Source organism: Saimiri boliviensis, chromosome 16, assembly GCF_048565385.1.
Source record: "Saimiri boliviensis isolate mSaiBol1 chromosome 16, mSaiBol1.pri, whole genome shotgun sequence".
NCBI lineage: Eukaryota > Metazoa > Chordata > Mammalia > Primates > Cebidae > Saimiri > Saimiri boliviensis.
The window spans coordinates 67,154,267-67,166,813 of NC_133464.1; the positions used below are offsets into that span (position 1 = coordinate 67,154,267).

Genomic DNA, 12,547 nt, shown 5'->3' on the forward strand with positions numbered 1-12,547 from the left:
GTAGGAGTTTTTTTTTAAACTAAGGCAAAGGAAGTGGGGATAGTGAGAAGGATTGCCTAATATTAATGCCGGTGCATGTGTATAATTTTCTGGGGTAGGGGACAGGGTTTAGTTCACTTAAGCCTTGAACTCCTGGACTCAAAGAATCCTCTGTCTCAACCTTCCAAGTAGTTGTGATTACAAGTGCATACCACCACACCTGGCTGAATTGTAAGAGTTATTTACATAATCTATACAGTATCCCCTTATCAGACATATAATTTACAAAGATTTTCTCCCATTCCATAGTTTGCCTTTCACTCTGTTGATTGTGTCCTTTGAAACACAGAAGTTTTGTCTTTATTCTGATGTAGTCCAATTTACTTTTGGTGCCTGTACATTTCGGTAATATCCAAGAAATCACTGCAAAATCTAAAGAACTTTTTCCTCTATGTTTTCTTCTAAGAGTTGTATAGCTTTAGATTTTATGCTTAGGTCTTAGATTCATTTTGACTTAATTTTTGAATCTGGTGTAAGATTCAGGTTCAAATTTATTCTTTTGCAGGGAGATCTAGTTTTCCCAACAACATTTGTTGAAAAGACCACTATTACCTCACTGTCTTGGCACCCTTATTGAAAATCATTTGATCATATAGACGAGCGTTTATTTCTGGGCTCTGTTTCATTCCACTGTTCTACATGTCTGTCTTTACGCCAGCACTACCCGATCTTGATTACTGTAACTTCATAATAAGATGAATCAAGAAATATGAAGCCTCCAGCTTTGTTCTTCTTTTAGAAGATTGCCCTGGCTATTTGGGATAATATTAGGCAATCTTGTAAACCAAAATTCAGATTTCTCTCATCTTAAAAGTCTCCAATATCTTCCTATGACACATACAATTCAAACTTCTTACCAAGAGGACCCACGACCCGCTGTATAACCTGTGTGCGACCTGCCCGTCTGCCCTCCCCTCTCAGTATGCTCCCTGCTTGTCCACAGTGCTCCAGTGCCACTGGCTGCCTGTCTGCTCTCCAGCCCAGTTCCTCTGAGCAAGTACTATTCACTCACACATCTGTCCATTTGCGCATTCTACATGTATATATTGAGATCGTACTCTGTGTTGGGTCCTGTTATAGAGATATGGATACAGCAATTGGCACTCATGGCTGATGCCATCTCAGCCTTTAGCTGAGAGGCTTTCTTCCTCACCCTATTTAAATTTGTTCTTCCTCGCATCCCACCCCCGCCCCAATTCTCCATTTCTATATTCTACTATTACTGCTTTCATAGACTTACTCTTCATTTTTTTTAAGCCTGTATATTTTCTGTCTCTCCCATCAGACCTTAAGCTTCAAAAAGTCACAGGCGTCAAAGACACTTGGGGAACACTCAGTACACATTTGTTGAAAGAATAAAGTGCATTTGGTTGACGATTTTCTGAGAGGACAGTAAACTTGGGTAATAAAGGCTTCCTTTTATAGGACAGAGTGGTCATTCACCTCTCTGAGCCCCTGTCATTGCTGTTGGTTTGAATGTCAACAAATCACCGTTTAGAAAGCTGTGTTAAACTTGCACTGAACACAGAATAAAGCATTATAACCATAATTTCACTGTTTAAATGGAGCAGGATTTCTGAAGACACTGAACATTTGTTTTCTCATCTTCTGATCCTTTCCAAAGAAAATTGGAATTATACCTATAATCCCAGCTACTTGGGAGGTTGAGGCAGAGGATCCTTTGAGTCCAGGAGTTCAAGGTTTAAGTGAACTATGATCATCTACCACCATGTGTCATCTGAGAGCACGAGTCTAATATCTGAGTAAAGGAAAGAAATAATTTCCCCTGAAGAACTAGCTTGTATTTTTTCTTATGAGTACCACTCACTGATTCAAAGTCATTGACTTAAAATAGAGAGCTGTTGGATTCCATTACTATTCTGCACAAAAATGCTTTAAAATGTGAGTCAATCCAGGTTTAACCAAAAAGAAGAAGAAATGCTTCCCAAATAATCCCATTTTTGACAGTCATTTAATTAAATGTAACCACTGATGTTATAACTCCCCAGATTACAAATGTGTCCCTGCCACGTTCGTATTACCAGAGTAAACTGAAACTCATGAGGCAAAATAAGCCATTTTACCACTTTCTCCCCTTGGGTTCACAGCCTAAAAGTATTTGCTCATAGTAAATGAATGTAATATGGACACATATTTGCAAGTTTACCTCACAGTCAGCCACAAGGTAAATGGAGTCATCCATATTATAAACCCCCAAAACCATATTGTAACTTTACATCATGAAACCTGCCAAAATTACATTTTATATCCTTACTGAATGTACAATTTGAAATTACCTCTTCTTAAACGAAATAGGAATGTCAGACTTGGTTGTCCTGCATAAGATGAATCATATGGATTATGTTATTTTGTTATATTTTATTTTCTTTCAGACAGTTTCAATCCCCTGCAACACGTTTCAGCTGAACTGTTTGTTTAGTACATTCCCCCGTCCTATTAGTCATGAAAGAACCAGATACTCTAGTGATTATCTTGCGGGGGCTCACTCATTGCTTTTGGAAACAGGCCACAGATGAAGTAACAATAACCACACTGACGGAAAAAAACAAAAAAGCCAAGCCAGCAATATAGTATTATGACAGCAGATCACAGCTTGACTTGAAAAAGCAGAAGCTATAGTCTAGCTTTTTCCACTTTATACATATATATCATCTCCCTTGACGTTCTGCCCCTGTCTGCCACCAATCAATCTTCATCCAAGAAATATAGTCTAAATTTTCCCTATGGATCTTCAGGAATGACTCACTGAGTGTAGCTGGAGGTGTATTAGAAATTTTACTTCAAAGATAAATATTTTCATTATGCTTCCTTAGGGGATACATAAGGTCAGGATATGTAATACAATTTTGCTTCACAGCACATAATATTCTCATTTTCACCACAATTATTTCTCTTCAACAAACAACTTAGAGTACTTGCCAGAATGTTCATTACAAGATAGTTCATAGTGACCAAAAATGAAAATCAACTCAAATGTCCATCAGAGGATTGGCTGAATAAAACATGGCACACATATATCAATGGAACAGAGTCAGGCATTAAAATAAATGATATGATATTTACCGTTTTCTGAGGGAGATCTCACTTCCCAGCCAGCTCCTTGAGATGGTTTCAGAAACGCTTACTTGCCCCAATCCAGAGATGTAAATTCATTCCCCTCTGCAGACAATGCTCCATGATTGACGGAAGGACGGAGTAGAAGGGGAAGAAGGCAAACGGGTAGGTGAGGCTTCTAAGTTGTTCTGGCTCCTGCTCCAGCTCGGATTGGGTCTGGCCATAGATCTGAACTTATGCAGAAAGAGCTGGGAGTGCCCAGGGATTGTCTGGGGCCTAAGGACCCAGGAAGGTCATTGGGAAGAGCTAACCAATTCACTTCAGGTGGGGAATACTCGGCCAGACATGTGACCCAGGTGGCCATTTTCTCACACCCTGCAGTCACCATCTTCCATCCCCCACCCGTGTCTGATTCGTGCATGGTGCCTGCCTGGTTACTGAGGTTTGGGAGAACACATATTTAACCCCAGACAGACGCACGCAGACAAAATTTTGGCTTGCAAGTAGGGTATACGGCCTCACCAGTGGACCCGCCGCTTCTTCCCTGTTGCTTCCCTGTCCTGTCTACCTCCTCCACTACTTCCTTACCTACGGGGCAGCCAGGAGGCGGGGCCAGTGTGGTAGCGAGGAAGGGACTGGCAGGTGCAAGCTGTCAGTCAGAAGCCCGCCCCCAGCGGAGAACGCAGAGTGGGCGGAGTCGGGCGCCTCCCAGCCCGGGATCCGGAAGTCTGAGCCTAGTTGCAGGAAGTCTGATCCCAGCTGCGTGAGAGCATTTGCTCCCTGAACCGAGTTGTCTTGCTGCTGTCTCTTCTCACAACCTCGCCGGAAGTATAAGAAGAGAGCAAGCAGATTTGAACCTATCTGCTTTCAAGCTGGTCATCACGATGAAACTTAGACACAAAAATAAAAAGCCAGGTAAAAGTTCAAAGGGCCACAAGAAGCCTGCAAAGCAAAATGGGAAGAAAGCAACCTCCGAAGTGCCTTCTGCACCTCATTTGGTTCACTCCAATGATCATGCCAATCGAGAGGCTGATTTAAAGAAGAAGAGGGTTGAGGAGATGAGGGAGATGCAGCAAGCTGCCTGGGAGCAAGAAAGACAAAAACGCAGGACCGTCGAGAGCTACTGTCAGGATGTCCTGAGATGCCAGGAAGAGTTTGTGCGTAAGGGGGAAGTTTTACAGGAATTAAATATGTTTTCTCGGCTGGATGACGAGGTCACAAGGAATGCTTATTACAAGGAGTTCCATGAAGTGGTGGAATACTCTGATGTGATTCTGGAAGTCCTGGATGCCAGAGGTCCATTAGGCTGCCACTGCTTCCAAATAGAGGAGGCTGTCTTGCGAGCACAAGGCAGCAAGAAGCAGCTGGTCCTTGTCTTGAACAAGATTGACCTGGTCCCCAAGGAGGCTGTGGAGAAATGGCTGGATTACCTTCGGAAAGAGTTGCCAGCTGTGGCTTTCAAGGCCAGTACCCAGCATCAGGTCAAAAACCTGAATCATTGCAGTGTACCAGTACACCAGGCCTCTGAGTCACTGCTGAAAAGCAAAGCCTGCTTTGGAGCTGAAAAACCTCACGAGGGTTCTGGAGAACTATTGCCGCCTTGGTGAAGTGCGTACGCACATTCATGTGAGCATTGTGGGTCTTCCCAATGTTGGGAAGAGCAGCCTGATTAACAGCCAGAAGCGCTGCCGTGCATGCAGCGTGGGAGCAGTTCTGGGATCACCAGATTCATGTAGGAAGTCTACCTGGGCAAGTTCATCCGGCTGCTGGATGCTGCAGGCATTGTCCCAGGGCCCAACTCAGAGGTGGGCAATAATATCCTGCGTAACTGCGTCCACGTGCAGAAGCTGGCAGACCCTGTGACCCCGGTGGGAACCATCTTGCAGCACTGCAACCTGGAGGAGATTTCCAACTACTACCGTGTGTCTGGGTTACAGACCACTGAGCACTTTCTCATGGCAGTGGTGCACCGTTTGGGGAAGAAGAAGGGAGTCTTACACAGTCAGGAACAGGTGGCCGAAGCTGTCCTAGCTGACTGGGTCAGTGGGAAAATCAGCTTCTATATGCCACCACCACCTACTCACACTCTGCTGGCCCATCTCAGTGCTGAGATTGTTAAGGAAATGACTGTGGTCTTTGACATCAAGGATACTGATATAAAAGTATGTGTGTATTATAATAGATGCAGCATTATAGTTTATATGTATTTAATACATGATATGTGCAACATTATTTCTTTTGGAAAGATTTTCCTGACTCCAGATTATATCATGCCCGTTTTTGTTTGTTTTCTTTGAGGTCGAGTCTCATTCTGTCACTCAGGCTAGAGTGCAGTGGCACACTCTTGGCTCACTGCAACCTCTGCCTCCCACGTTCAATGATTCTGCTGCCTCAGCCTCCCAAGCAGCTGGGATTACAAGGGTGTGCTACCACGCCCAGCTATTTTTTTGTGTTTTTAGAAGAGATGGGGTTTTACCATGTTGGCCAGGCTGGTCTCGAACTCCTGAACTCAGGTGATCTGCCCACCTTGGCATCCCAAAGTTCTGGGATTTCAGGTGTGAACCACTATGCCCAGCCTATGCCCTCTTTTTAAATATTAATATGATCCTAGAATACAGACTTTCCCTTCATAGAACTTATCACAATTGTAAGTAAACATGTAATAGCATCATAGTTGTTTGAGCCTGTCTTCCTACTCAATTTCCTTTCTTCATTTTGATTTCCTGTATTTTCTAATTTTTCTATAATGGCAATATACTTTTTTAATAAAAAGAACTTAATAGAATAAAAAATTAAAATTGTATTTGTCAGCTTTTACTATAATGATGCTGCAATCAATTCCAGAATATCAAAGTCTTAAAACAATAAGGCTTCATTTCTCTCTCAGTTTCTGTGGGTCATCTGGGTGTCTCTGTTCCAGACTGTAGGTCAAGTTCAGGTCTTCTCCTATGGGGAGTTAGGCAGAAGAATTAGTTCTTACCTGGGACATGCTGTTCTCATGGCAGGAGGCAGGAGCACAAGAGAAACCTCAGAAACATGCAAAGCCTTTTAAAACCTCTGTCAGAATTGGCATTCATTTATGCCCACCCTCTATCAGCCAAAACAAGTCACATGGTCAAGTCCAAAGACAATGGAGTAAGGATGTATAGTCTGCCTCCCATGAGGCATGGTAAGTTACCTGACAACAGGAAGAAATGTATTATTACAGAGAAGATGCAAAGGTTTGGGTATAATAATCCAATATGTCATGATACTAATATTTTCTAATAACTACAACCAGTTCTGTGCTAGTAGACTAAGTATAAAAAGTAGAATCACAAACAACATCAAGCTCTAAACACAAGGGCTGAGTCTTGGAACCCAGAAACAGCCTTTCAAAAACACATCAGTGGAGATAATTAGCAACAGTTTACACATTTAAGGTTAACAACACAGCAAAGAAAAATAAGCTGACTGTACCAATTGTCCTATGTGGCAGATTGTTCATTAACAACCCTCAAAGGTCTACAACTGATTCACATCTTCCTGCAAACCAGTTATTTTCAACTGAAGGCAATTTTTTTCCATGCAGAGATCATTGGCAATGTTAGAGACATGTCTGAGTGTTACGGTATGGGGTGTGGGGAGGTTATGGTCTGAACTGTTACTGATATCCGAAAGGTAGAAGCCGGGCATGCTATTCAATGTCCTACAATGCACAGGACAGCCCACAGGACAAAGAATTTTCCAGCTCCAATATCAGTAGTGTTGCTGTTCAGAAACCCTGCTGTAAAAATACACCTTCCCACATTCACTCTTGGTTTGGCCGTGTTATTTTTTTTGGCTAGTGTGGCATTACCAAGTATAACACAAGCAGGGGTGTAAAAAGTGATTGCTCACTGGAACTTGCTATCTCTGGTTACATTTGGAATCCAGCCACCATGAGAAGAAACCTGAAGTTGTTAACTGCTAGAAACACGGAACCCAGTTGCTCCCATTGCCCCTGTCAATCACATGAATGAGGCCATCCAGAGCTAATTATCCCTTAGCAAACCCACCAGCTACCTGCAGATACGTGAGTGAACCCAGGCAAGTCTTGCAAAAGAACTGCTCAAATGAGCATAGGCCATTTTGACAAACCACAGCATCAGGAGCTAATAAATGATCACTGTGTTTGGAGGCACTTTATTATGAAGCAAAGATATTGTACTTATGGGAATATACTCTAAGATGCTGTGATTAAAGGACTCCGACATACAGTAGTTTAAATAAGGCATTTTCACATAAAGTCCAGGACTCCTCAACACAGGTTTTCCATCTCTGAGTCCAAAGTGGCTCCTCCAGCTCCTACCATCACAACTGTATCTCAGTCAGAGGAAAAGGAGAAGACACAATGGATGTTCACATGCAATGCTTTTAGGTCAAAACTTGAATGTGCCACATATCATTTTTGTTCACATCCCATTGCCAAAACATAATCGGATGGTCACATCTAGCTGCAAGAAGGAGCTGAGAAATACTGACTTTAGCTGTGGCAAAATTCTTCATGCCCAGGAAAATAATCTGGTAGATTAGAAGAAAAGGAGAACGAATTTTGGAAAACAGTTGACTGCTATAGGGATTTAAACTTCTCACAAAAAATTATTAATTACATGTACATATCAGATGAAGTAGTCAGGTGGTAGCCTGGACTATCCAGAAAACTGCTTCAATCCTTCAATTCACTTTGCTGTGTCACTTCAAAAATCACTTGCACTTGAATCTGTAACACAATTATATTTTTTTAAATGGGAAAAAGTTGATTTCCATCAAAGTATACGATAACATGAGTTTTCTTAAAACAAATATTTTCTCCTAATTTCCACTATGAAATCCAATTATTTTCCCAAGGAAATACTCCCAGTATGAGGAAGCTTTTAAAGTAAAAGTTAGTTCCCAGGCCATAGCCTTTGGAATGCATTGGCATTGTTTTTCCATTATTATCTCTCACAAATTTTCTCCTGTATTTTCTGATCCACAGAAAATTTTATACAGTTGGGTACCATATCAAAGGGCCTTGCGGAGCTTGGTAAGGGTTTAGCTTTCACAGGGTAATATAATCAACATAATAGAAAACTAGACAAAAGGTATGAATGAGAGTACACAGAAAAGGAAATATGAATAACCTAGAAACCTAGAAACATGTGTGTCCTCCCTCCATTGAAGAAATCGAAATCAAAACTACACTGAAATACCACTTTTCACTTATAGAATTACATGTTTGATAACATATCATTGGTGTGAATACAGAGGTAATTACTCTTATTTATTGCTGATAGGGCTATAATTGTTTAACCATAGAGAAAATTATCAGGAACTGTATAATTTTAAAAATGTACATAACCTTTCAGTTAATAATTCCATTTCTAGAAATTTATCCTACAAATGTATTTATACACATAATTTTTTGAAGCATTGTTTGGCCAAGGGAAAAGAGGGAAAACCCTCACTGTTCATTACCAGGGGATTTGTTAAACATAGTACAGCCATTGAATGGAATATTATATAGCTATAAAGGAGAAAACATATTAAATAATTTCTGAAATACTCTTTTAACAGTGTGCATAATGCTGCCACTTGTTTAAGAGAAAGAGAATGTTTGAAAAAACACAAAATCCTTGGACGAATAAACGAGTTGATATCAGTGCTTACCTCTTGGGGGAGATGGGAACCAGGCTGACACAGGATAGAAAAGGAGAGTAAATTTTTCAATAAACATAATTTTATACTCCTTTATATTTGAACCATGTGAAGATGTTTTCAAAGAAAATTACAAAGGGTTGGGGGATGGGTTGTTTTTTTATTTTTGAGTCAGATTCTTGCCCAAACTGGAGCTCAGTTGTGTAATCTCAGCTTATTGCAACCTCCACCTCCCAGGCTCAAGTGACTCTCCTGCTTCAGCCTCCTGAGTAGCTGGGACCACAGGAATGGTCCACCACACCTGACCAATTTTTGTATTTTTAGTAGAGAGAGAGTTTTGCCATGCTGGCCAGGCTGATCTTGAACTCCTAACCTCAAGTGATCTATCTCCCTGCCTCGGCCTCCCAAAGTGCTGGATTACAGGCATGAGCCACTGTGCCCAGCCTACACAGGGCTTGTTTTTAAGTGAAAGATACAATATCTCTTGTTGAAGATACTGTATTGATATTAATGCAGCCTAAGATTATATTTCTTTATTTTTAATAATTACCTTATATTGAGATCTAAGTAAACTAAAGCCTCTATCTCCTTTCTAAATGGACTGCTCTTATATCAAGTTGTTTTCTTTGTATTTAGTTGATTTTTTATCCAAATATAAATCTGTTTTTAAAAAGCTAGCTTACAAAGGAGAGATGCCCCCTCCTATCATTTGCATTTCCTACATTTTAAATAAGTAAAATCCAGAATAACACATACTTCCAACAATTATTTACTAATTATTGAGATACTAAAACTAACATTCTGGTACTAAGTTTAAATTCTGTGGGTGATACAAATATTTCATATATGTATAAATGTGTATTATATATGTAAATTTTATGTATGTATGTAAATGTACACTATGCATGTGTGTATATATAACATGTATGCATGTTTACACATACACACATATGCCACAGCTTACATATGATAATTATATGGTTAAAGTTGTTAGATATACTACTTATATTTTTAAACATTTTGAGTGAAATCTCAATTTGTGTTTTAGAAACTTCCAAGTATACAAGGCAGTTTTCACAAATAGGCAATCTATTTTTAGGGATTCTTAGCTCTGTCATTCAAAAGAAACAGAACAGTAATTCCTTTCAATAAAAACTAAGCCATCTTTTCCCTAAAATTAAATGCATTTCACATAGTTATTAAAACTGGTGAATTTGAAAAATGTTTATAATTTTACAGCAATGGTAATAATAAAACTGATTTTTCATCAGTTTTTTTTTTAAAGAGCACATGCTCATTGCAGAAAATTTGTCAATTACAGAGACATACAAAGAAGAAAATCAGTGCCACCTGTAACCTCACCAGTTAGAGATACCCACTGCTAACATTTTAGTTCACCACCAGCCAGCTCTCCTAACCAGTTAACATTAACTCCATGTCAAACCATCAGCTTTGACCTTTGTCAGTGTTCTAAAGCTGATTGGAGTTCATTCTCACTAAGACTAGTTTTCTCATCCACTTCAGCAACGCAGCTTGACCTCCTATTGGTTCAACCTAGAAGATCAAGAGAGGTTAGAGATTGGTCCAGAGTGTAGAGGGTTGGGAGGGCAGGCTTTACATCAGAAGGAAGAGCGGCACTTCCCCTCCCCTGCCTGCCCAGCACATTTTGAGATGTCCTGTGTCTGCTCATCCAAGTCTCCTCTGCTCCCCTTTAGGCCACATCATGGGTGTGGCTCTGAGCTATGAGTTCAGACTAGCACCCAGAAAGGGATGGAAACTCCTGGAATTAGGGGTAGAGGGAAGCAAGGGCAGAAAACAGAAGGGATAAGTAAAGCAATCTTCTCTACCAACATGCATTTCTTCAAGGCCTAAAGTGGAAAAACATAAGAATAAGTGATAAGAGCATTGATAAAATATGGAGAAATCAGAAACATCTTAACTCCAGTTAATTTCTATTAACTGAGTACAATAAAACTATCTGCACTTTCATGTCGGCGAACCCATGATTACTCATCCTCAGTCTCTCCTTCCGCAGCTCCCATGGCACTCTATCACCAAACCCTGTCAATCACATCCTCCAAGTTGGCCTTGAATGTAATGCATTCTATCTCCATGGCCACCAAGATCTTTCATGAGAATTTATCTGGTCTCCCTGCTTCCATGCCTGCCTCCCACAATCTATTCTCCTCTGGCTGCTATGTGGTCTTTGTAAAAAGAAAGACCATGGCATATCAGTTTCCTGGTCAAAATTCATCAAACTTCCCAGTTGCCCAAATGCTAGCCATGTCCCATAAGTTCTCATGTGATCTGGCTGCTGATCTTCAACTTCATTCCACTGTTCCTGCTCTCACCCTTACTTCAGCCCCCTGATCCTCTTCTAGGCCCTTCTGCAAGGCAGTCTCTCCCCTCTCGGGGCCTTCCACAAGCTTATCTCTGCCTGGAGGCACCTCCTGTGTCTCTGCCACCACTCCTTTCTTACTCTTTAGGTCTCAGTTTAAACATCGCACAGAGTAACATGGAATCACACCTAGGTGTTAAGAAATTCATCAAAATGTTATAGTTCTTTCTCCAGGGAGAGATTCTGGAGAGTTTTTATTTTTTTAATACTAATGTGTATTTCCTAAATTAACTATAATAAAACTATGTTGTTTTCACAATCAGAAAAAAAAAAAAAAAAACACAAAAAAACCCTCTGTTAATCATTTTCCTAGCCTACAGACTGCTGTTATAGCTGCTGGTCTTGGCACTTCTGTGAAATGAGGTAGTGCAGACACAAGGCCTCACTGCTGCTGTGCTTTGCAATTCTGCCATCTTGTCTTTTTCCAGTAGCTGCATCTCCCTTTCTAGATGCTCTTTCATTGTCTTGTGTGACCAAACACACTTTCTTCTTTGTTCAGAATGCACTCACCCTGCTCCTGCTCCAAGCCTGGACGGGATCCCAGCTCATCTTTTTACCTCAACTCAAAACATCACCTCTAGATGGAGCTTAAGGTCCCAGCAGAATAAGTTTCTTTGGCCTCCATATTCCAATGACTCTGGCTTCTTTTTTCTGCAAGAGCACTTTGATCTTTGCTCTGGGATTTATACCTGAATAATGACTTTGTTCCCTGAAACAAGAGCAGGACCCAGTCTTCTTCCCCATTGTACCCCCAGGACCTAGGCCAGTGCCCAGCGGAGGGAAGATACTCAACTGTTGTGTATTGAGTGAATAAATGAACTTGATCAGACAGGTAAGGAAATTGAGGCACAAAGACTTAACTACCCTGATAAATCTGCACACCTGTTCATTCATATTTTCTTTTCAATTTGAGAGATACTTTAGTGCAAAATAAAGTCATTAAAATAGGAATAGGATCAAATTTAAAATGCATTGAAAACATTTCAAGGGCTCAGCTTATAAATGGGGCACGAGAACATGCAGAGGCTTCCTGACTACAGGCTCAGTGCTTTTTAACTGCACCATGCTTTACCAAAGTGAGTCTATGTGATCTGTGATGACTGGCAGGGTTTATCTCTTATTTATTGTTTAGGTGACTTCAATCTTCACCAGGGTTGAACCAGAATACACTCAGGGCAACATGTTTTCCCACTAATATTGTGCTACAGACACAACCATGAAACCTATGGCCTCTATCCAACGAACCCCCTCAGTCACCACAATTGCACAATGAGGCAAATGCAATGTAGAAACAAAATGGCTTGAAACACAGAACATAGATTTAGAAGTTACAGCCACATAAAGCAGTGAGATACTTCAGCTAGTGTGACCCCTGAC

At 40.7% G+C, this 12,547-nt stretch overlaps 1 protein-coding gene and 1 long non-coding RNA gene across 4 annotated transcripts in view; one reads left to right on the forward strand and one right to left on the reverse strand.

Annotated features, from left to right (window-relative positions):
- LOC141581642 (uncharacterized) overlaps positions 1–12,547 on the reverse strand; it is a 228,024-nt gene that overhangs the window by 77,372 nt on the left and 138,105 nt on the right. The gene's annotated exons all lie outside the window — the stretch shown is intronic.
- The window catches only part of LOC101050460 (guanine nucleotide-binding protein-like 3-like protein), a 38,448-nt gene continuing 29,768 nt past the window's right edge, over positions 3,868–12,547 (forward strand). The window contains 3 exon segments of the mRNA XM_074387963.1: positions 3,868–4,679; positions 4,681–4,825; positions 4,828–5,276. Of these exon segments, the coding sequence (XP_074244064.1) occupies positions 3,999–4,679; positions 4,681–4,825; positions 4,828–5,276 (1,275 nt within the window). The 5' untranslated portion in view covers positions 3,868–3,998.